The sequence below is a fragment of the Culex pipiens genome, chromosome 2 (assembly GCF_016801865.2).
Source record: "Culex pipiens pallens isolate TS chromosome 2, TS_CPP_V2, whole genome shotgun sequence".
NCBI classification, from domain to species: domain Eukaryota; kingdom Metazoa; phylum Arthropoda; class Insecta; order Diptera; family Culicidae; genus Culex; species Culex pipiens.
This window is the reverse complement of record NC_068938.1, coordinates 185,441,771-185,467,424: the sequence shown is the minus strand read 5'-3', so window position 1 is coordinate 185,467,424 and position 25,654 is coordinate 185,441,771. Positions and strand designations below refer to the sequence as shown.

At 31.4% G+C, this 25,654-nt stretch overlaps 1 protein-coding gene across 1 annotated transcript; it reads right to left on the bottom strand.

The window, feature by feature from the left end:
- Positions 1-4,694: 4,694 nt before the first annotated feature.
- LOC120415344 (elongation of very long chain fatty acids protein AAEL008004-like) lies at positions 4,695-9,976 on the bottom strand. The gene is made up of 4 exons (XM_039576833.2): positions 9,776-9,976; positions 9,474-9,667; positions 5,592-5,835; positions 4,695-5,522 (listed from the first exon to the last, which is right to left on the bottom strand). The coding sequence occupies exons 1-4, from the start codon at positions 9,834-9,836 to the stop codon at positions 5,218-5,220; spliced, it is 804 nt and encodes a 267-aa protein (XP_039432767.1). The 5' UTR covers positions 9,837-9,976; the 3' UTR covers positions 4,695-5,217.
- Positions 9,977-25,654: the final 15,678 nt, after the last annotated feature.

Below are 25,654 nucleotides of genomic sequence, written 5' to 3'. Positions count from 1 at the left end.
GTTTTTCTTAATTAAATATAATTAGGACCCATAATGTACCTTTGAAAAAAAATGCATTCGAGGTTTAGTCTAAAAAGATTCGAAACTTTAGGTCAAATTCTCACTGGGTGGTATCATTATGTTTCTGAAAACTTAATTGCACCAATATATTTTTCGGAAATTCATCATTTTGCAAGAAAGGCTCTATTTCACCTCTGGTGATATTAAATGGGGTTTTTTTTATATTTTCTTGAGGGCGTATTTAGTGACAGTTGATTTTTTTTCAAGGCGTCAACGATCAAAGTTTGTTTTAAATATTTTCTTGAGGGCGTATTTAGTGGAAGTTTTTTTGCAAGGCGTCAACGATCAAAGTTTTTTTAATAATTTCTTGAGGGCGTATTTAGTGAAAGTTTTTTTTTCAAGGCGTCAACGATCAAAGCTTTTTTTTATATATTTTCTTGAGGGCGTATTTAGTGAAAGTTTTTTTTTTCAAGGCGTCAACAATCAAAGTTTTTTTTTAATTATTTTATGTAAGTAAATACGCCTTTATAAAATAATTGAGAGTATAGTTTTGTTTCAAGGCGTCAATAATACAAGTTTTTTTTTCAAAATATATTCTTGAGGGCGTATTTAGTGTTAGTTGAGTTTTTTTTCAAGGCGTCAATGATAAAAGATTTTTTTAAATATTTTATTGAGGGCGTATTTAGTGAAAGTTGAGTTTTTTTAAGGGGTCAGCGATCAAAGTTGTTTTTTTAAATTATTTTTATGAAGGCGTATTAAGCGAGACTTTAGTTTTTCTCAAGGCGTCAACGATCAAAGCTTTTTTAAATTATTTTAATGAAGGCGTATTAAGCGAGAGTTTAGTTTTTTTGAAGGCGTCAGCGATCAAAGCTTTTTTTATATATTTTCTTGAGGGCGTATTTAGTGACAGTTGAATTTTTTTCAAGTCGTCAACGATGAAAGTTTTTTTTTTATATTTTCTTGAGGGCGTATTTAGTGAAAGATTTTTTTTATTATTTTATGTAACTTTATTAATATTAAGAAGGGTTTACAATTTACGACTTTACACGACGACGGTCGGCAGGGACCTTTCGGGCCGTGTCTTAGTCGGGGCGTTAGGGGTGTAAGCCATTTTTTCCATGGGGGGTGTTGAACACCCATAACACCCCCCTTAGATACGGCCCTGCTACCTAACCATCTTCAATAAAATAAAAACCATTGTAATGCATTCGAATAACTAAAAGTTACAACAACCTTTTGCGCGCTTTTAAGCGTTATGATAATCAGAGAAATAACAATGCGTTACTGAAATCAGCAACATAACGCCATGCGTGCTGGTTGCATAAGTTAAGATAGTTCTCAGTTTTGAGTTCCCACACTGAGCAGCATTCCATGATTAATTTAGTTACGTCTTTAAATGGTTTTTAACACTATTAATATGGCTTTCGGCAATTTATTCATATATTTTTTCATCAGTGACAGGTCGTCGCTGTCGTGCTAACTTGTCACAGATCCTCAAAATTCGATTTCTGAGATATTCAATAAAAATCGAAAAAAACTCCGTGCATTGTTTTCACTTACCGTACGAAAGAAGTCTCAATCTTGTCGTGCTATCTTGATACACCCTGTAAGTGCGACAACTGGGAAAAAAGGGATTTCAGGTCAGAACGCGTTTGGCACAAGTACGAGCTTGACTACCGGAAACATTTTCAATTATCACTCAGGACTCCAGCAACCAAATTCAACCAAACTTCAGGACAATGCACAGAATGGTCAACCAAACAAAACGTGTTTGTTATTGTTTACATTGCGTGCTCTATTTTTTGTTTATTTAAGGTCAAACATTCCCTCTGAGAAATGTAACGCCCCGATCAGTCTGATGGTTGAACAAAATCGGGCTGACAAAGACCAATCGGGGCATTTAATTACTCAGTGGGTTAAAACGCTTTTTTCTCGGAAAGTCAAAAGATGACAACTTAGCACGCCATTCGGATTCATCAGTTCGAACACATAAAGTCAATTTTGATCATACTTTTAGATGAAAAAAAAACTGTTTCTTGAATGTTATTACGCAATAAATATCTCATTGAATTTCAATATCAAGTCTAAAGTAACTGTGACAATTTTAAACAATCAACTACCGCAGGGTGACGATGGATCTGGTTGTGAGATTGGGTAATAGATTTTTTTCCAAATAAACGAAAAAAGAACCTGTGTAATATGCTGTGAAAAATAAATGAAGTAAAAAATTCATAAAAATGATCTGCTTTCTTCAGAAGAAGTGAAAATTGCTAATTTGCCCATTTTATCGAATTTGATTGAGAGCTTATTCAATCAGAGAGGCAAAGCAGACAGGTTCTGCAAACAAACGTAGCTCCTGAGGCGATAAAGTATCAACAATGAATCAGCGAAAAGGTAAAGACATTGATACTCGAGATCGATTGGGTGCTAACATGGCCCAGTCAAACGCCATCCACCTTCTTTTAAACTCTGTTGGTCATTGATGAAATACAAACGCCGCCTCAATGCTTTTTTACATGTTGTAATTTTTTGCTCAAAATTCTATCAATCATTTGTTTGGGTTCTTCGGCGGTGGGAATTTGCAGACGGTGATGCTTGAGCAATTATGAATTAAAGAGACAGGGGAAGATGCCGCTGAAGAATTGTAGATGTTCGGAATTCGAATATGGTACTCAAAGATTTTCAGAATTTGTGCTGAGTTAGGATGACGGCGATACGTGACTTTTGGTGGGGAGAGATTTTAAAATTAACGTAAACATTGAACCGGATAGCCACGATGACGTACCCCTGCCATGCCTACCGTGACTGATTGGCGTGAATGTGGGACTGATTTTTTTTTATCGATTGCAAATGTTTTAGGACACACGGTATAATCCACAATTTTGTGAAATGATCAGGATGCTCTTTGGACAAACTCAAGCCTAGATGAGCATATCAACTATGAAGATTTTCAAAAATGATTAATAGCTAAAAGAATAAATGCAAATGGATATTGCAGAAACGCGCATCATCTACAAGGTTATACGTCTTTTTTTGATTTGGCTGTTGCTTTTTTGCCAACTCATATCACCTACAAGGTTAGATCGAACTCAAATTCTTGCAATAACCCTTTTTTGTCAAGATCGTGCTAACAAGTGCGACAAGTGCGTTTTAAGCTAAATTAAGTTGAGGACGCCATATTGTGCAGCTTCCAATACGTTTTATAGATCCACAAGACCAAGATATTATCAAGATAAACGTGAAATAACCAAGCAAAATCCGTGCAATGTACACACTCGTTTTATATCTACATTGCACAGTGGTCCAGATCGCAAAATTAAGTGCAAAATGGATTTTTTCCGAAAATTGGTGATGTTTTGGGGCGTTGGTGTCTTCAGAAGAGTTGTTGCAAATGAGAAGGGGCAACTTTTGGTTGAAAATTAGAGTGGTTCACTTTTAGGGTGATTTTGCAAAAATCTAACTTTTCAGGAATATTTTTGGGAGCTTTTTCGTCTTCTAGAATGTTTTTGGGCTTGCCAATCCAAGCAATTTTATCGAAGACACCAAAATTTTATCTCGTAATCTACACCTTCAACGACCAAATTTAGAGAAAGCATCTGAGCAAATCTTCAAAAATCAATTTTTTAACGTAGAAATTTAGGGTTATGTTTCAGAGAAAAGAGATGTTCGGAGCTATATGATTCTCAATTCTGAGGGCAGATTCAGATTCAGCGGGCAAAATTACATGGAAAAACATATAGTTGTGCAATTTTTAAATTTCGTTAGGGTGGTCCCATACACTTTTCCCATGAAAACTATACATTTTTAAATGAAGATATCTCGAATTCAAAGAAAAAAGCGTTCAGCGTTTGTAGTGCTGGATCATCTCTTTCGAATGCAACCTGGCCCTTAAAATTTGGCCTGCGCATTTTCGAGATATTTAAGTTTTAAATTTGCATCTTTTTGACCATCAAATGGCTGTAACTTTTGACTCTCAAGTCCAAATTGACTTGTCAAAAATAAAAATGTCTTTTCTCTAGAGCTCTAAAAGTGCTTCGAATATCGCTTTCCTCTAAAACTTAACCCTGAATTGCTAAGTTCAAAAAACTGATTTTGAAGGTTCGCTCAGATGTTTTCTCTAAATTTGGTCTATGAAGGCGTAGATTACGAGATAAAATTTTGGTGTCTTCGACAAAGTTGCTTGGATTGGCAAATCTAACATTTTTTTACAAGACAAAAAAAATCCTAAAGATATTCCTGAAAAGTTGGATTTTCAAAATCACCCTAATAGTAAACCACCCTAATTTTCAACCAAACCAAGAGTTGCCCCTTCTCATTTGCATCATTTCCAAAACATCATCATTTTTCCAAAAATCTATTTTCCACTTAATTTTGCGATCTGGCTCAGTGTTGTTTTGACATAATTTGCTTCTATGACACACGACGCAGTTGTATCAAAATAATCGGATTTTTATGTGAAAAATATGTACTTAACTTTTTAATATGACTCCAGGAAGCAAATTTAATTAAAAAATCGTCTCGTTACTGTTTATTTCCTGCATAATTGAAGGATCTTTTCAGAAAAAAACTAAAAATTACAAAAATGCGATTTCAAAAGTTTAGAATTCAATATAAAACAAAAAGTACATTCTCTTCAAGTCTAAAATAAAAACAAACCATGGATGTGATATGTTGGTTTCAAGGATTGCTAAAAAAATTATTAAAATTATTTATTATATTTATTTCTTACAGGCGTCAAGGCAAGTTGTTTGCTGAATAAAGTTACTAACTCGATTTCGACAATTCTGATAAATGTTTCCGAAGTTTTATCCAACTTGTCAGGTGAAATATTCCCAGAGTCATTTGCCAGCAAAAACATTTCCATTTCCAGCTTTCAAGCATTACATCACTTCACAGAAATGATCAATAAAAAAAACATTATGCTTAGTTCTTTGTATGATTAGGTTTTGCTCTCGTTTCAGAGAACAAGCAAATCATGGAACAACTTTGGAAATAATATCACCATGACTTGTGGTAATTTTCAACTGAGCAATAAATTAACTGCGTACGTATATTAAAATACTTTATCGTGTATCGTAATGTTTACCCAAATATCCTGTGTAATTTGTATTTTCCTATTCAAATTAAATTTAAATAAGCCCTAACACTATTAGTTTATAATTGTCGATCATTCAGTCTTGGACAAAATTCAAGAATTTTGTTTGGATGACCCGATTTCTAAGCCTGTTTCTTTGATTTTTGCATGAACGAGTTGATGTAGATGTTGAGTGACATGATCAGAATGAAAAACGCCTGGCCGAAACCAATCCAATGCCAAACCATCGGAAAACCACAGTCGATTCCAAGTATGGCCGGTCGGCCAAAATGGTACGCCAGATGCACGAACTGGGCCAGCTGCATCTTCGGGAGCAGACTCTTGAACCGTGCCGCCCACGGGGACTGGAAGAGCTGCAGGTTGTAGAACTGGTAGAGCACCACGTGGACCAGCGTGTTCCACAGCCCGAGCAGATAGATGTGGCCTCCTGTCCAATCAAGCAGTCGAAATGTTACAAAAAACAATATTCAAAATCAAAATTCGTTAAGATACAAACCCGGAACAAACAGCACCGCCAGGTAGGACATCGTCAGCATGATCGAGTGATGATACACGTGCAGAAAGGTCACGTGGGACTGCTTCTTGCGCAGCACGAAGAACAGCGTGTCGGTCAGTTCGACGATCTTGATCAAAAAGTATGCGTAGGTCATGTACAGCTCCTCGTAGCCGGTTTTCGTGGGTGAAAAGTCAACCGGTTGGCACACGTAGTTGAAATTCGTCCGGATGCCGATTAGGTAGAACTGGGGAAGGGGAATTAGACGGTGGATCAGTCATAAGTGGTGCGATATTTTACCCATTTGTTTTGAGTTTTATAGCTAAGAACAACCCTCTGCTCTATATCTTTAATAATTGATCTTTCGTATATTAGTGATTCTGTTTCTAAAACAGAGCAATTCTCTACCAAAACCGGAAATGGATTTTATTTGTATTTTTTGATTTGGCTCAAACTTTGCGGGGGCCTTCCCTATGACCAAGACTAGCATTTTAAATGGGCGTAATATTCAATGTTTGACCCTTTTAAAATGCTAGTCTTGATTTAAAAATTTTCCAAATATTTTTTTTCGAAAAGATCGGAAAATTTAACGAATGATTCATGTATTAACATTGAGAATCGGATCATTAGTTGCTGAGATATGGTCATTAGAAAATGGTGGGTTGTTTTGGTGAGATTAAGAAAACTTCAATTTTCGTGTTTCTTTTTCTTAAAGCGGCTCTATCTCAGCAACCCGAGGTCTAATCTTCCATGTCTCTTAGACAATTTTATAGCAAATTTTCTGAACTTTTCAAAAAAAATATTTTTAGAAGTGGTCACTCATGGTCACTATTTTTAAAAATTGAAAAACTGCAAATATTTCGATAAAATCAAACTTTCGGTGGCTATATCTTGAAAACGGAGCCCTTTTTCAAAAAAATGTGTAAAGTACTCTTCGATTGCAAAGTCAATTTTGCATTAAAAAATAATGTCAAACTTGTTTTTGCATGAAACTTTGATTTTTTCCGAAAATCGCTACTTTTTCAAAAAATCATAACACGGTGGCAGATTTTTTGACCATGTTTCTCTATGGCTCAAAAGTTGCGGATTTTTGTCCCCTAAAACTTATCAATAAATCTCGAAAATAAAAAATACGTATTTTGGGAAATTGAGTTATAGTGAAAAAAAAGTTGATTAAAAAATCTGCAAATTTGTTTTTCCGTGTACCAATTTTTTTCTCAAAAGTCCTCAACAATACCTACAACTTTGCCGAAGACACCAAATTGATCAGAACATCAGCTACAGCTGTTTGAATATTTACATACCATTTTTGTATGGACAGCAGCCCAAATTGTATGGAGACTTGTATGGGTGAACCAATGACGCAAAATAGCTTATTTGGTCACAGGGAAGGCCCCCGCAAAGTTTGAGCCAAATCAAAAAATACAAAAAATAAAAATGGTCGAAATCGGCCGATTTCGTAGAAAGTTGCTCAACAGGTGAAAACCCTAGCAGACGGGAATAACTTGGGAATAACATTTTTAGATATTTGAAAATACTAGGCCAATAACATTTTATGTTATTTATAACAAGATTTGTTATTCGCCGTTATGATTTTTTTGTTATTGGATTGTTATTGTAATAAGAGAATAATAACATTTTAAGTTATTCTTCGAACAAATCTTTGTTATTATTTTTTGTTATTTTAACAACTAATCCGATCATCCCAATAACAGTTTGAGGTATTCTTCCATAACAAAAAATGTTATTCCCAAGTTGTTCTGGCTTTCAATCAATATCAGACCGATAACAAATTTTGTTATGATAACATAAACTGTTATTGAACTCTTATGCAAAAATGTTGTTAAATGTTATGTTATCATAACAAAATTTGTTATTGCAATTTTTAATTAAGTTTTTTATTCATTACCCCTCAATCTTGACCAGAGATGAAGGACGAATCCTTGTGCAGCTGGATTTGAATAATATAGAAATTCAAAGAATTTTTTAGAGTGAAATAATGCCTTGTACAAATTATATTATTTTACATGAATTTAGACTGAAAAATTAGGAAAAAGAATAATATTATTTTATAAAACTTTAAAAGAAGTTTATTAATAGTAAAATAATAGAAATCTTATTTTGAAGTCTCCCATTTTCCGTTACTCGACTGTAAAAATTGTTGGATCATGTCATTTTAAGCGAAATTTAATGTACTTTTGAATCTACATTGACCCAGAAGGGTCATTCTTTCATTTAGAACAACAAACATTTTCATTTTAAAATTTCGTGTTTTTCTAACTTTGCAGGGTTATTTTTTAGAGTGTAACAATGTTCTACAAAGTTGTAAAGCAGACAATAACAAAAAAATTGATATAAAAACATAAGGGGTTTGCTTATAAACATCACGAGTTATCGCGATTTTAGGAAAAAAAAAGTTTTGAAGAAAAAATATACACGTTGTAAAAATGTGTCTATATTTGATTTCTTTAGTACTTTTAAAAATGTCATGATTTAATGAAGTGAAAAACGTTTAATTTTAGTCAATTTGAAGCAAAATCATGATTTGTTTACTGTTAGGCTGTTGTAAATAATCTTTAAAGTTTGTGTCACCCTTACACAATTGAACCATAAAAAAACAAAATAAGAAATTCTCTCATTTGTAATGAAAAAAGAGGTACAATAAAATAAATTATAATCTAGAATTTGTATTAATGGACCTAAATGGTATGGAATTTCCTATAACTACAGGACCTTTTCATACAAATCCCTAGAAGTTAAATTTCTCATTCAAAAATCTTTTGAATATTGATTAATTTCAAATATAAAACAATTTTTTTTGGAAAACAAATCTTATTTAAACTGTAAATCATAATAATGAAAATTAAAAGAAGAACTACACACTTTTGCACTCTAATTGTTGTAATTGAAAAGAAGCAGTCCTTATTCTACTTGTATAAATAAAGAATTGAATTGAATTAAATTGGACTTGAAAAATAATGATGGTAAAACAACTATTCTAATTTTCAATTTTAAATTAAAAAAAAACCTTTCTTTCGAGTTCCATTTTTTAGGGAAATTATTTCAAAGACAAAAACTTTAAATTAAATTTGTACCCGCCTAATTTATAACAATCAATGTTTTCATATGAACAATAAACTGTATGTTTTTATTTTGCTTTTCCTTGCCAAAAGTTTCAAAAGATATAAACATTAACAGAAAACATTTCAAAAAATTTGAATTTGCAGAGAACTTTCCTACAAACTTATGCAATCTCAAAGTTAATTTTTTGTATTGTTCATTTATTATTTATTAAACCGTGTAAATTTATCCTTAACATGTACTTTAACTTAATTTTTAATAAAGCTTTAGAATTACACGTAAAATATGAGAAATTACACTACTTGTTGTTGTTGTTGATTTTATTAGGGGAACTTTAACCCTATGGGTCATTCGCTCCCGTCTACACTACTTGGGTTCTAGTAAAAGATGTGAGTTAATACTTTTTTGAACTCAAGTTCAAATTTTGTTGTGACATTATGTATCCAAATTTCCTGATGTAATATTTACATGATGGTTTGACTCTTTTAATAAAAAGTGAAAATTCAAAAAGTTTTTAAAAATGTTTGTTTTCAGAAACTTCTTTTTAAAAACAACATTTATCAGATCACTTTTATGATACTTATTAGAAAAAAAAAGTCTAATGATTATTTCAACACACAAATAACACTTTTGCACTTGCTTATTTTTCACTATAAAAAAGTTTTTTTTTGTGTTTTTGAATCACATTTTTTTAATTTCCTTAATTTTTCAGTTCATATTTGATACCATAATATTTGTCACTGTTCACAACGATTTTTTAATGCACTTTTGCTCACAGATTTTTCTCAGATGACACGGGCTCACCTCGGCAAGGAACAGCGCCCCGTTGGCCACGATCTGGAACAGGTTGTAGGACCATATGACATTTTTCAAGTCGTACGCCTTCCTGTTTTCCATAAACCGGGGTCCAATCTTTAGCACCGTGAGCAGGTAAATTGCCAATATGGCCGGCACCTGCCAGGAGGAATTGATCAGCGGAAGGCCACTGTTGCGGCTATCTGGAACAATTAAGGAAACCATTTTTTTTGTAGCACCTTTTTTCACAAATTTTCACTTTTTAAAAGCAACAGTCCATAGTAAAAAAAAAATACTTTTAGGAAACACACCTCGACTTTCCACCATAAAATAGTTATACCCATGGGTAATTTTGCTTAGTAAGGCTTCCATCTTGCAGAAAATATACTAAACACTAAGTTTTCCCCTAAAACTTCCAGAACACTACACTATTGTTCTTCCTTTTGTCAGCAGCACATCACGACGCACCGTCAGGAACGACACTGAACCAAAATTGCGCCACGCGACGACAGTTTATATCAAATTCTGGCTGGGCCGCGCGCACCACGTTTGCTGGAAACTGCGCGCGCGATTTTCGGCTTCCGATTCTGACCGCGAGAAGCAACGTGTTGGCGCGATTGTGTGTGTGTGCGTTTAGTGCAAATCCACCTGATACCAACCGGCTTTGGGCTTCACCCCTAGAAGGTAAACATATTCAAATTCTTAACTAGCCGATCAGCTGAGGTGAGGACTGTTTGTTTAGAATAGCAGGAGATTGGCATTTCTGGATGGAACTTTTCTTTTTATTCGAAATTGAGAAATCCTACAGATTGTGAAATAAATTTTAATTGATTTTAATATTCATCATACGACAAATTGTTTAAACTTTGAAGCAATACCCGAGCAGACGGAAATAACTTGGGAAGGTCAGTTTTTGATATTGTGAGAAGATCGAAATATGTTATTGGGATGATCGGATTAGTTGTTAAAATAACAAAAATCAATAACAAAGATTTGTTCGAAGAATAACTTAAACTGTTATTATGTTCTTATTGCAATAACAAACCAATAACACAGAAGGAATCATGAAGGAATAACAAGATTTGTTAATTTGTGCGGAGAGGTGGAGCAGCATAATAACAAAAAATGTTATTGAACTGGTATGTCTCCATAACAAAAAAAGTTATTGTTTTGGTTTATTTGTAATTTGCAAATAAACCTGCAGTTGCCATAACTCCTCTGTACTAGTCAGGGCTGCAGAGTCGGGTACCTCCAAGCGACTTTGAATCCATACTTTGAAGACAACTCCGACACTGGATGCAGGATATGACGTCAACGACGACTTTAGCTCTCCAAAAATACCCGACTTCACAGATTCCGACTCCAAGTAAAAGTTGCTGAAAATTAGATGAATCCGATGCAGTCTCCGAGGTCACACTCCAGCTCGAACTTCAACGTCAGCTCCGACTTCCTGGCTCTGTGAAAATAATAACAGTTTTTGTTATTCACACTTCAAAAATTCTCAATAAATAAATCAATTCCGTTAGGGAATATAACAAAATAAAAAAAAAAGAACTCTCAAAAGTTAATTTATCGGATTAATTTTAGCTTGAAACCCCATTTCATGGTGAAATAATGACCCCGATGAAATTGGTCAAAATTATTTCATAGTTCTAGCCAATTTTAGTAAAATCCCTTAGGGGGTATATCAAATAATTAAAAAAATCAACTTTCAAAATTTCAACTTTTTAGAATAATTTTAGCTTAAGGATCCCATTTCATGGCCAAAACAATGACCCCGACGAAATTGGTCAAAATTATCCCATAGTTCTAGCTTTTTAGAATAATTTTAGCTTAAGGATTCCATTTCATGGCCAAAATATTGACCCCGACGAAATTAGTCAAAATTATCGCAAGTTCTAAACATATTTAACAAAAGAAAAAATAATAACAGTTTGTGTTATGGACACTTAGAAACTTTTCCATTTGTGCGATTTGTGGTAATTTTATTTCTAAGTCAGTATACCGAACGAATAACAAATTTTGTTATTAGGAGAGTTTTTGAAATGTATAACATTTCCTCTTATTGGCGTGTTATTAAACATTTTCAATATAATATCACTTCAACACCAAATATTGTTATTTTATCAGAAACTGTTATTATTTTTTCTTCTTGAAGTTGAACTTCAGGTTAAAATAATAACACTTTTTGTTATTTTAACAGGATTTGTTATTGAAATATTATTAATTTTGTTATTACCGTCTGCCCGGGTAAATCAATATTGGTGCGTTTTGTAGGTTTGAAGATGTTTCTAGAGATTTATTGATAAATTAATACATTTATCGAAGTTTATACTATGTTTTGTATTGAAACTGGTTTAAGTTGACCCAATTTTTGCGATATATCAATAAAAAACAGAGCCGTATTGTTGAACTGATTTTAGTAGATCCGTGGTAGATTTTCGTTAGCATCGAACGACCAAAGTTCGTACGAAGGATAAAGTTTGTTTGAAGAATAAGTGCTGTTCGCAAGAGAGACGAACCGCCTAACGAAACTACTATTTTTTTCACAGGAATCAGAAAATTTCCTTTAACTTTGCGCAAATATCCGAAATTCAAAAGATTCAAGAAATTCATGAATTTCAAGAATTTCAAAAATTTTAAGAATATCAAGAATTTCAAGAATTTCAAAAATTTCAAGAATTTTAAGAATTTCAAGAATTTCAAGAATTTCAAGAATTTCAAGAATTTCAAGAATTTCAAGAATTTCAAGAATTTCAAGAATTTCAAGAATTTCAAGAATTTCAAGAATTTCAAAAATTTCAAGAATTTCAAGAATTTTAAGAATTTCAAAAATTTTAAGAATTTCAAGAATTTTAACAATTTCAAGAATTTCAAAAAAATCATATTTTTTAAGAATTTCAAGAATTTTAAGAATTTTAGGAATTTCAAGAATTTCAAGAATTTTAAAAATTAAAGAATTTTAAGAATTTCAAGACTGTCAAAGATTTCAAGTATTTCTAAAATTTCTAAAATTTTAAGAATTTCAAAAATTTCAAGAATTTCTAGAATTTCTAGAATTTCTAGAATTTCTAGAATTTCTAGGATTTCTAGAATTTCTAGAATTTCAAGAATTTCAAGAATTTCAAGAATTTCAAGAATTTCAAGAATTTCAAGAATTTCAAGAATTTCAAGAATTTCAAGAATTCAAGAATTTCAAGAATTTCAAGAATTTCAAGAATTTCAAGAATTTCAAGAATTTCAAGAATTTCAAGAATTTCAAGAATTTCAAGAATTTCAAGAATTTCAAGAATTTCAAGAATTTCAAGAATTTCAAGAATTTCAAGAATTTCAAGAATTTCAAGAATTTTAACAATTTCAAGAATTTCAACAATTTCAAGAATTTCAAGAATCTTAAGAATTTCAAGAAATTCAAGAATTTCAAAAATTTTAAAAATTTCAAGAATTTCAAGAATTTCAAGAATTTCAAGAATTTCAAGAATTTCAAGAATTTCAAAAATTTTAAGAATTTCAAGAATTTCAAGAATTTTAAGAATTTCAAGAATTTCAAGAATTTCAAGAATTTCAAGAATTTCAAGAATTTCAAGAATTTCAAGAATTTCAAGAATTTCAAGAATTTCAAGAATTTCAAGAATTTCAAGAATTTCAAGAATTTCAAGAATTTCAAGAATTTCAAGAATTTCAAGAATTTCAAGAATTTCAAGAATTTCAAGAATTTCAAGAATTTCAAGAATTTCAAGAATTTCAAGAATTTCAAGAATTTCAAGAATTTCAAGAATTTCAAGAATTTCAAGAATTTCAAGAATTTCAAGAATTTCAAGAATTTCAAAAATTTCAAGAATTTCAAGAATTTTAAGAATTTCAAGAATTTCAAGAATTTCAAGAATTTCAAGAATTTCAAGAATTTCAAGAATTTCAAGAATTTCAAGAATTTCAAGAATTTCAAGAATTTCAAGAATTTCAAGAATTTCAAGAATTTCAAGAATTTCAAGAATTTCAAGAATTTCAAGAATTTCAAGAATTTCAAGAATTTCAAGAATTTCAAGAATTTCAAGAATTTCAAGAATTTCAAGAATTTCAAGAATTTTAAGAATTTCAAGAATTTCAAGAATTTCAAGAATTTCAAGAATTTCAAGAATTTCAAGAATTTCAAGAATTTCAAGAATTTCAAGAATTTCAAGAATTTCAAGAATTTCAAGAATTTCAAGAATTTCAAGAATTTTAAGAATTTTAAGAATTTCAAGAATTTCAAGAATTTCAAGAATTTCAAGAATTTCAAGAATTTCAAAAATTTCAAGAATTTCAAGAATTTCAAGAATTTCAAGAATTTCAAGAATTTCAAAAATTTTAAGAATTTCAAAAATTTCAAGAATTTCAAGAATTTCAAGAATTTCAAGAATTTCAAGAATTTCAAGAATTTCAAGAATTTCAAGAATTTCAAGAATTTCAAGAATTTCAAGAATTTCAAGAATTTTTCAAGAATTTCAAGAATTTCAAGAATTTCAAGAATTTCAAGAATTTCAAGAATTTCAAGAATTTCAAGAATTTCAAGAATTTCAAGAATTTCAAGAATTTCAAGAATTTCAAGAATTTCAAGAATTTCAAGAATTTCAAGAATTTCAAGAATTTCAAGAATTTCAAGAATTTCAAGAATTTCAAGAATTTCAAGAATTTCAAGAATTTCAAGAATTTTAAGAATTTCAAGAATTTCAAGAATTTCAAGAATTTCAAGAATTTCAAGAATTTCAAGAATTTCATGAATTTCAAGAATTTCAAGAATTTCAAGAATTTCAAGAATTTTAAGAATTTCAAGAATTTCAAGAATTTTAAGAATTTTAAGAATTTCAAGAATTTCAAGAATTTCAAGAATTTCAAAAATTTCAAGAATTTCAAGAATTTCAAGAATTTCAAGAATTTCAAGAATTTCAAGAATTTCAAGAATTTCAAGAATTTCAAGAATTTCAAGAATTTCAAGAATTTCAAGAATTTCAAGAATTTCAAGAATTTTAAGAATTTCAAGAATTTCAAGAATTTCAAGAATTTCAAGAATTTCAAGAATTTCAAGAATTTCAAGAATTTTAAGAATTTCAAAAATTTCAAGAATTTCAAGAATTTCAAGAATTTCAAGAATTTCTAGAATTTCTAGAATTTCAAGAATTTCAAGAATTTCAAGAATTTTTCAAGAATTTCATGACTTTATGAATTTTAAGAATTTCAAGAATTTCATGACTTTATGAATTTTAAGAATTTTAAGAAATTGAAGAATTTCAAATAAAAATAAGGAATTTTAAGAATTTCAGGAATTTTAAGATAATGTTTGGAATCAAATCATTATTCAATCAATTTATTATTTTTAACAGACAAAATTAAAAAAAATATTAAAAAAAATTATTGAAAAAATTTTTAGTTAGTGATTCTTCAAATTGCTTTTAATTATTTCAAGTAATTTTAGTTTATGAAAAACTAAATTTTCTGTTCCTTGAATTCATCACTCATTTTGAGAAATGTTTTAAAATGAATAATTTGCTTTTTTAAGATTTTTTTTCAATCAAAACTTTATCACTGAATGGTTGTTCTGAAAAAAAAAATACAACAAGTTCCTCAAAAGTGGAAAACTAAAATTTGAAGTAAACACAGTAAAAACTGAAAGAAATGTCAATTTTTGCATTTAGAGACAACAATCCAATTTTTTGATTTGTTTCACTTTTTTAGCCAATGGATTTTTTTTTCTTGCGCCAGTTTTCATTTCGAACTATGAATCTATCAATATAGAAATACTAAGAACTGAATTCTAATTTAAAGAATGTTTGAATTTGAAACAAAAGTCATTTTAAAAATAAAAAGATTAAATCCTAAATAAACGTATTACGTAAAAAACGTAAGCCATATCGCACAAACTAAATGTCGGATCTACAATGTACTCAAAAAATCCTGATCCAGAATATTTTTTCAATAGATAAGGATTGGCAGCTTTTTTTTTTTTTTTTTGAATGTGAAATAAGACTATTTTTAAATAAAATTAGCAACAAAATTGTTTTAACTTGATTACATGACATATTTGCGAAAACTTACAAAATTATTTAAAATTGTAGTCGAACTTGTGGTGAATAATGTTTAATATGTAGATATGTTTAGTATTTGTTGGCAGCAAATTCGTAGCAAACATTCATATACAAATTTACACAAGAATCAATAAAAATCAATAAAGCAGCTATTAACATAAAGTCATGGATCTTTTACCCGCACATATCATGTAATCTTGTAAATAACCAAACCCATAAGCAAACATTAGTTTTAGAACCGTATTTTTAAGTGTGAATCACTTGCCCAAACAGGAAACTACCCAGCAATGCCAGCCATGATCGCACTAACGCATTCACTGCTGAAAGTTCCATTTAACTGACAACTATGATTAATCTGGTTATCTGTTTGGTTAAAATTGATTCTGCCTTCGAGGTAATTTCCCACGCCATCTACTTTGAAGTGTTAGTAAGAATATTTTGTTCCATTATGGTGGCCGCTACCAAGTGTGAAAAATTACCGATAATAACACGGGCAAACAAATCTGGGATGCAAGTGAGTTCAACATTAGTAGTTGTTTTAGGAATAGTACATTCTTCGGTTGGATGCTTTTTTGATATTTTTAAATGTTTTAATTTTTTTAAATGATATATCATTATATTTATTTTATTTAACAGAGATTTCAACAACATAAATTTGAAATGCAATATTTTAGTTATAATGGCAGTAACAAAAAATTGTCTTGTCCTGATAAATTGATAATAAATTAACAAAAAACAAAACTATTTGCAAATCAAGATAAAATCAAAGATTGGATTATCTATCATTATTCAAATACACTAACATACAATTTTCCACTTGCACTGATAGCCACTTCCAATGTCAACTCAAATGCAATCAAAGCTTCTTTCGATGGTGACCTTACTAAACCCAATTAATCAAAACATCTACGACTCCATTATCCCCTAGCACCGGCGGATTGGCAAACGTAAACCAATGATCCCATCTGAAGCTTTGTTGGAGATTTGATCAAACCACACTATTGGTGACGGCCACTGCAAATACCTTCTTCAGTTCACAGCCAACTTGATCCGTTCGATGGGATTGTTTCACACGTTGATAAAAATGTCAGTTCAGTGTAAACACAATTTCCTGTTCTGATTGAGGCGAGTTATCTCTACTGCAAGTTTATGGAAATTTTAACTCATATTTATCTGCTTTTTAGTTCTCGACTTTAAATTTTTTAATTTGAATAAATTGAGAAACTAGCTGAGCAATTCTCCCCAAATTCCGAAAATTGATTTTATTTGATTTTTTTTTATTTGACCATTTATGCAGTTATCCATACAAAAATGGCTCTTAAAAGTCGGAATTTTTTTTTGTAGGAATTTTCTGATCGATTTGGTGTCTTCTGAAAGTTGCATGTATTGATGACGACAAATTCAGAAAAACACAAACGACGTAATAAAGGTATTGTTCCGTCTTCATTCGGTTAATACGCGACAAAAAAAGGACTTTTATTAGTACCGCATCTGTCCATTGATAAACAAGCAAACATCATTAAAATCTGCAAAACAACCACTTTTGTTTGAAAACAACCTATTATTTTTTAAGAGAGCATAATTATCAAAAACTGCTTCTCAGATTTTCATGTAAACAACAATTTAAAACCTGTTCCGGGAGTTCCCGGACAGCTTGTCAGTAACAAGAATCTGCGTACATATTCCCAGTGTGGTTGGCCCAGTCTGTGTTTGCAGTAAAATGAAAAACAAAGACGAAGAAATCGAAGTGCCGTCAGTTCTTTCACCGAGCCGAAAGTGAACAAGTTCCACTTGTTGTATTATGGTGCTAAAAATAAATCAAAACAAACATATCGATTCACAGATTTGCCAGCTTGAAAAAGTGCGGCATCGTAGAGTTCATCAATATTAATAAGAATCACTCTTGATCTATTTGAAGTACGGAACTAAGGGTTCTCAAACTATATTTGGCTCCAACATCCTGTTTTCTAACCTGCAAACAAAAAAAGTTCGCGAATTTATTCATGCAAATGTACTCTCTACCGATCAGGTGAAACTATGAGTAAACAATCATTAATAATGAGCTGTCAAACACGTGTGTGCACTTGAAATCGAAAGCCCATCCCATTCAGAACATTAATGATTCAAATTTACTTTGACGTCAATAAATTCTTTTGGCAACCGAGCCACGTTTGGACAACCTCTGATGGTGTAGCAAACATTTATTATTCAAATTACTGTGAGAATTAATCAAATGCCTATAAGGAAGCTATCAATGTAAAATCGTGGGATATTTACGCCCAAATCATGTAATCTTGTAAGTCGCCGAACCCATCTTTAAACATTAGGTTTTGAAGCGTGTTTTCCGCAAACAAATATGTTTCAAAATGCGACCAATTGTAAACAGTCCGACATGCTCGACAAACAACGGATTTGGTCAATAATTCCACTTCAATAGATTATTGACCCAATATTGACCCAATCGGATCATATGGGAGTCTCGACAAATCCCCAATTTGTTGGCTCAAAGCTATGCGAATTACTTAGCCAAACAGGAAACTGCGCAACAATGCCGAGACAAAGAACGCGATGTGGACGCGTCTTCACCACTGAGTGTATCATCTTGGAAATGACAACTATGATTATCCTCTGATATCATCTGTTTGGTCAAAATTGATTCTGCCTTCGGAAGAATTTGCCACTTGGTCTACCTTGAAATTTCGGCAACAAGCTACTTTTTTTTGTTAACGACTACCGCTAACAGGTGTGATAATGGCACGGGCAAACAATTTTGGAATGCAACTGAGAGCAAAATAACCAGAAGTTTTGGGAAAAGTGCAAAAAAATCCAATGTATGACATTTCTATAATTTAGTTAAATTGTTCAGCATTGGAAATCTCCATACGTAAAGTTCAATATCAAACGCAAATAAAAATTACTAATGGAACATATTCTAAAGCATCAGTGAACTCAAACCAAACTACCGTAAAACGGGGTGGCTTTGATAGCCGGGGTGACTTTGATAGGTTTGCGATTTTTCCGCAAAATGAGAGTACAATTAAAAAACGTAAGGAATGGTTTAGAAACATACTGACCGTGGTAGAGAAGTGTTCAAAGTACCTTAAGAAGAACTTTTCATAAAATGTTAACAAGTTTAAAAAGTTAGTTAACTATAGTTAAGAAAATGTTGATGAATGTCATTATTTTAAACTTCTCAAAGTGTCATGATTTTCTCAATGAACATGATTTTTAATCGGAAAACGGATTGAATTTTCGGATTCTTTGGACAATTTTCCACTAGAAGAAGGTTAAAAAAGTTTGTAAAAAATAAATAATATGTGTTTTTGAAACACAATTATAAAAACTCTCTTAATTTATAGGCAATTTCAGTTGAACAAATTTCATGTAAAATGTGAAAACTTGTGATTCGTGCTTCGAATTCAGTATAAAATGCAATATAAATCGATAATGTTATAAACAAAACTAGTTTTAACAAATTTCAGGCAAAATTCCGACTTTTTAACAATTTTACCTAAAATTTATATGTATTTTGTTGAAAAGCTTATACACTTAGTTAACTAAATATAAACATTGATTTTTTTCTTAAATACTATATCAGTTACTTTAGTGATGGTACATTTAACGTACAAATGAAGTTTGAACATCTTAAATATGATTTTAACAAGAAAAACAATCCGGAACACCCCGGAATTCAAACTAAGAATTTTTAACGTAACTACTTTTCTAAACACTATTGAAAAAACTTTTTTTCCGAAATAGTGCATGGACTTTGTGTGGCCTACCCTAGTACATGTTTTAAAAATAATAATCTTAAGAAAAACCTTACCTGTTGGAAAATATTCTAAAAACAAATTGAAATCCTATCAAAGTCACCCCGGTTTACGGTACTCCTTTTTAAAATTTTGTAAGAATAAATCATTTTTCTAACCTCATCAGGAGTTTAATCAAAGCGTGCAAATCGAACTGTCCAAGAGTTTTCCCTTGACTCGTTAAAGTGCGGATGTTTCGAGCAATTTCCTTAAGCATACCAATTTGAACCAACATAGAATCAGGCGCCGTCATCAGAGACCCCCACAACAAACTGACTTTTGACTGGACTGAGGCTTAGAGACAGAGTGACCCCGCGTGCTCCTCTTTTGCAGCGACATGCATGGCATCGCGCGCGTCTCATTAGATGGACCCACAACGATTAGGCGGTCGGCAGCTATCAAAATACCGTGGAGTTTACACTTGAGCTACCAAGAGGGGTCAGTTTGAGGTTTGAAGAGACGTATAGAATTTATTTTAAATCTCCATGTGTTTAAGCAACTGCTACAAAAGCTTGGTTTAGCTTGACAAAATTCTCTGGTTTTCTTTAAATATATTTTTGATATTTTTTTTTTATTTACCGAACATTATTTTTTTATTGCTTGTATATCAAATAATTGTTTTAATTTCACTCATTCATTCATACCATCAAAAGAACCTTGATTGAGCAACTCTCTACGAAATCGGCCGATTTCAACCATTTTTATTTTTTGTATTTTTTTATTTGACTCAAACTTTGTGGGGGCCTTCCCTATGACCAAATAAGCTATTTTGTGTCATTGGTTCACCCATACAAGTCTCCATACAATTTTGGCTGCTGTCCATACAAAAATGGTATGTAAATATTCAAACAGCTGTAACTTTTGAGTGAATTTTCTGATCAATTTGGTGTCTTCGGTAAAGTTGTAGGTATTGTTGAGGACTTTTGAGAAAAAATAGGTACACGGAAAAAAAATTTGCTGATTTTTTTATCACCTTATTTTTTCACTAAAACTCAATTTCCCAAAATACGTAGTTTTTGATTTTCGAGATTTTTTGATATGTTTTATGGGACAAAAATCCGCAACTTTTGAGCTATAGAGAAACATGGTCAAAAAATCTGCCGCCGAGTTATGAATTTTTGAAAAAAATAGTAATTTTTGGAAAAATCGAAGTTTCATTCAAAAACAAGTTTGACAATATTTTTTAATGCAAAATTGAATTTGCAATCGAAAAGTACTTTACAGATTTTTTGATAAAGGGCTCCGTTTTCAAGATATAGCCACCGAAAGTTTGATTTTAGCGAAATATTTGCAGTTTTTCAATTTTTAAAAATAGTGACCATAAGTGACCCTTTCTAAAAATATGTTCAGAAAATTTGCTATAAAATTGTCTAATAGACATTGAAGATTGGACCTCGGGTTGCTGAGATAGAGCCGCTTTAACCCTTTCGAGCCTGAATTTTCAAAAAAATATTTTTTAATCTAATGATGGGAAAATGATTCTTAAGACCATACGAAAATTATAGGCTAGTTTTGAAAATTTTCATTTTTGGGTCATATATGACCCATCAGGCTTGAAAGGGTTAAGAAAAAGAAACACGAAAATTGAAGTTTTCTTAATATCACCAAAAAAACACATAATTTTCTAATGACGATATCTCAGCAACTTATGGTCCGATTTTCAATGTAAATACATAAAACTTTCGTGAAATTTTCCGATCTTTTCGAAAAAAATATTTGGAATATTATGGAATATTAAATCAAAACTAGCATTTTAAATGGGCGTAATATTCAATATTTTGCCCTTTTAAAATGTTAGTCTTGATTTAAAATATCAAAATATTTTTTTCGAAAAGATCGGAAAATTTCACGAATGTTTCATGTATTAACATTGAAAATCGGAACATTAGTTGCTGAGATATCGTCATTAGAAAATGGTGGGCTGTTTGGGTGAGACTTAGAAAACTTAAATTTTCGTGTTTCTTTTTCTTTATGCCGCTGTATCTCAGCAACCAGAGGTCCAATCTTCAATGTCTCTTAGACAATTTTATAGCAAATTTTCTGAACTTTTCAAAAAAAATATTTTTAGAAATGGTCACTCATGGTCACTATTTTTAAAAATTGAAAAACTGCAAATATTTCGCTAAAATCAAACTTTTGGTGGCTATATCTTGAAAACGGAGCCCTTTATCAAAAAATCTGTAAAGTACTTTTCGATTGCAAATTAATTTTGCATTAAAAAATATTGTCAAACATGTTTTTGAATGAGACTTCGATTTTTTTCCAAAAATCACTATTTTTTCAAAAATTCATAACTCGGCGGCAGATTTTTTGACCATGCTTCTCTATGGCTCAAAAGTTGCGGATTTTTGTCCCCTAAAACATATAAAAAATCTCGAAAATCAAAAAATACGTATTTTGGGAAATTGAGTTTTAGTGAAAAAAAAGTTGATAAAAAAATCTGCAAATTTTTTTTTCCGTGTACCTATTTTTTTTCTCAAAAGTCCTCAACAATACCTACAACTTTACCGAAGACACCAAATTGATCAGAAAATTCACTCAAAAGTTACAGCTGTTTGAATATTTACATACCATTTTTGTATGGACAGCAGCCAAAATTGTATGGAGACTTGTATGGGTGAACCAATGACACAAAATAGCTTCTTTTGTCATAGGGAAGGCCCCCACAAAGTTTGAGCTAAATAAAAAAATACAAATAAAATCCATTTCCGGTTTTGGTAGAGAACTGCTCATATACAATTATCCCTTCATATAAAAGCCACTGTCAAATAATATGAAGGTCCCTTGGCATTGTCCTTTACTTTTCTGGTATCTGTTCTTTCAAAAATTGTATTTCATGACAAAGGAATTTCTAATCAATCTAATGTATTTTGCACAGTTGTTGGTAGTGATGACAACTTTTTTTTTATTATTTTTTTATAAAATAAAAAATCACAAAATCCCCCATATGAAATTGTTTTTATTTTGTGTTTGTTTAAAATTTGATTTTTTTTTTTAGCTGTTAATTTAGGCAAATCCGGTAACTCTTTGTTGTTGAATTTGTGAACATTGAAATATTTCCGAAATCGACAACATTTTTGTAACAGATTTCAATGTTGTCAAATTCGACAACACAGAGTTACCGGATTTGCTACAGGATTTATATCCGTGACATGTTTTACGGCCTCTGAGAGTAAAAATAAAACAGAAAAATTTAAGTTTTTCAACTGTCATCTAAAAGCCTGAAACTTGTTTAGAATATCGCTACACAGAAAAAAAAATCATGGTAATATTACATCTGGGAAGGGGTACATCTTTTATGTCAGAAAAAAAGTGTAATTTTACTTCTGGAAATGTGTAATTTTACCACTTTTCTGGTGTAATGTCACTTTTTCAGTCTAAATTGAGGTAAAATTACATCATAATAGAGGTAATATTCAACCTTCAAAAATTACAGCTTCCAAATTTACATTATTTTTTTCTGTGTACAGTCCACACTCGATTATCCGAAGTCCTCGGAAAATTTTCACTTCGGGTATTCGAATCTGCGGAATAACGATTAAACTACTCTAAAATGGTTTAAATTTGACTAAAATGTGGTCGCAGAGTTCGATTTTTAGGCTAAAATAAAAAAAAATATAGAAACACGATTGATGGCAGCAGTGTTGCAAAATAGTGATAGAAAAGCTATCAATAGATTATCTCTGCACCAAAAATATCCGAGAGTATAGCGGCCGTCACTATAGCTTGTGAGATCTCTTCTTGTGTCTCGTGATTCCCAGCGATGTCATTCTCTCTCTATCACTCCTTCCCTTTTTCTCGACTATGCGCTCTCACCGCTGAGTCTCTCAATCTCTCAGAAAACTGCAATGAGAGAACGCGAGATGGCGATTAGGAGCCGACCACGCAAGACGTCCCGTTAAACTGCCTTTTGCGAAATTGGTTTTGTGGCGGCTTTTGTGGTTAAACGCTGTTGCGGTAGCATGATCGTGGAAGCGGGAATGAGAGAGAAAAGGAAAATGTCAATCGCGAGTGTGTAAACACGGAAACGTGTTCGGCTATGTTCGGCACTGAGAGTTTCAATAAGGAGAGAAAAGCAGTTGTATTTGAGGCATGAATATTCAGGCGAGATAATTGTAGTTGCTGAGAGCTGATATTTTGATATTTTAACAACCCTGGATGGCAGAGAGAACTTCCTGATTTTTTTTTAATTTGACTTTTTTAACTAAAAGTTTAGTCTCCAAAAAACGTACTTTTTATTCACGACTTTTTTCATGTTTCAAGAGACTACAAAGAGGTGGAGTTTGAGGTGATGTAAAATCGATTATTTTTTTTAAGTTGTGATTTTTGGAAAATTATCAAAAAAATATGAAATAAAATTTAAAGAATTATTTTTCAAGGAAACATAAACCTTGCAGTCCGAAAATTCCTGAAACATTTTTTGAAAAATTGCACCGTTTTTAAGTCGTAGGCGGTTTAAGGTGAAATTTTTCGAAAATTAAATCTGTTTTTTTGTCATTTTTTTTATGGACGAAGAACTGCTGAGAATATTTAATTAAACTTTAATTTTTTAACTTTTTTGATCAGACCGCTGGTTGCTGAGATAAAGCCGCTTAAAGCTTAAATTTTGTGAAAAATTAGTTTATTTTTCAGTGTCACGAAATAAGCTTTCAGTTTTCAACTCAACTTCAATAAGAATTGTTTTTTTTTTTGTGGAATTTTATGTTCCTTCCAATACAATATATTTTTAAACGTTATATCCACTTTTTTAGATAATTTTCAAATAATGAGCTAGATTTTTAAATAACGAAAAAAATATTTGATTGAAAAGAGCAGAAAATATACAAAAGTTTCAATTTTTCACATTTGAAATCCAACTTTTTTTCGAGATATTGCGAGATGAAAAATAAAAGCTTATTGGATGACGAAGAAAATAACTTATTGATCTGGTCAACAAGGTCGAAAAAAAAATGTATGCAATTTTCACAACTGTTCGAAAATATTTTAAGCACGGTTTCTTTTCCTATATTAAGAATTTTCAAATTACACAATCTGATCATTTTTCGAAAAACTTCACCTAAAAATACCAATAAAAAAATTGGTGCTTCTGAAAATGATTTTTGATTTTTCAACATGTTTTAGATATCCCCAAAAAAATATTATCATTATTATTTTTCAAAAATCTCATCTCCAATACCAGATTTTGCCCTATTCTTAACTACAGGACTGATGATAATAAGTTTTGTTCCCTAGAACATACAAAAAAAACTTGAAATAGATTCGTGTTTTGGGAAAGATTTTACAAACTATGCAATTTCCTTTGTTGTTGGACCCATGGCTTGGCTGGAACAAAATATTGTAAACCGAGACACCTCATTGAAGATTTATACGTGAAATGTTGTGTCGCTGGTCTGAATCAGGATCTGTATAAAAAATATTGTATTGGTGAAAATTGTGATTTTAAAAATCGATCTTTTTACGGATTTGTAGCGAAAACTCTTTAGTCAAAAAAATAATCAACTTTAAATACATCCATTTTCTATGCGAACTGACATTGATCTCCTGGGACCATGTATGTCACTCAAAAATCATCCAAAAAATACTAAAATAGTTTTGTTTCAATTGAAATATATTTGGACAATCAAAACGGATTTAATGCTGTACATTTCGTGTTTTTTGAAACTTTGCAGGGTTAGGCTCGGGGCATCGATTTCGTATGAGTTGACAGAGAATGGCCAACTAATTTTTAACTTTGTTCTTCTCATAAATATCTATAGCTTTGCCAAAGACACCAAATCGATAAAAAAAACGTTCGCAAGTTTCCATTTTTTTTTTTTTTTTTTGTGGTCTGAGATTAGTATGGACGAAATAAGACGCAAACTGGTATGTTTGGTCATAGCGAAAGTACTCACAAATTTTCAGCAAAAACAAAAATAAACCAAAAAAATATTTTTTACCGTATAACCTATTTATATACAAATAAATACTACAGCCTTTATAGATTGTGTTATTCTTACACAAAATACAAAATACTTTTCACAATGTTAGAGGCTTAATTTTTAAGCTCATTTTTCAACTTGATCTACAAAACCTAATTACAGAGCTCGGTGTCGCGAGTGCTACCCCACGCGGATCGTTGAAGAGATCCGGCGTTCAAAAGTGACTGTTTAACGAACTGGAGAACCCTTTTCGGAACCTGAAGCTGCGATATCGATCTATTGAGCAGCAAACGCATATATTCATCGACGCACGGCTGGTTGCAATTTTATTGTCACTTTGAACTTGACTTTGGCGCAGTCCAAAATACCTTGACAGTGGTGGCACAGTCATAAAACCCACC

Excerpts from the sequence above, each read along its gene's own strand:
- LOC120415344 (XM_039576833.2), bottom strand. The coding sequence starts at position 9,836 with ATGGAAGCCTTACTAAGCAAAATTACCCATGGGTATAACTATTTTATG. Across the intron at positions 5,836-9,473 it reads GGGCGCTGTTCCTTGCCGAG|TTCTACCTAATCGGCATCCG; the intron begins GTGAGCCCGTGT and ends CCCCTTCCCCAG. Across the intron at positions 5,523-5,591 it reads GGCGGTGCTGTTTGTTCCGG|GAGGCCACATCTATCTGCTC; the intron begins GTTTGTATCTTA and ends TTGATTGGACAG.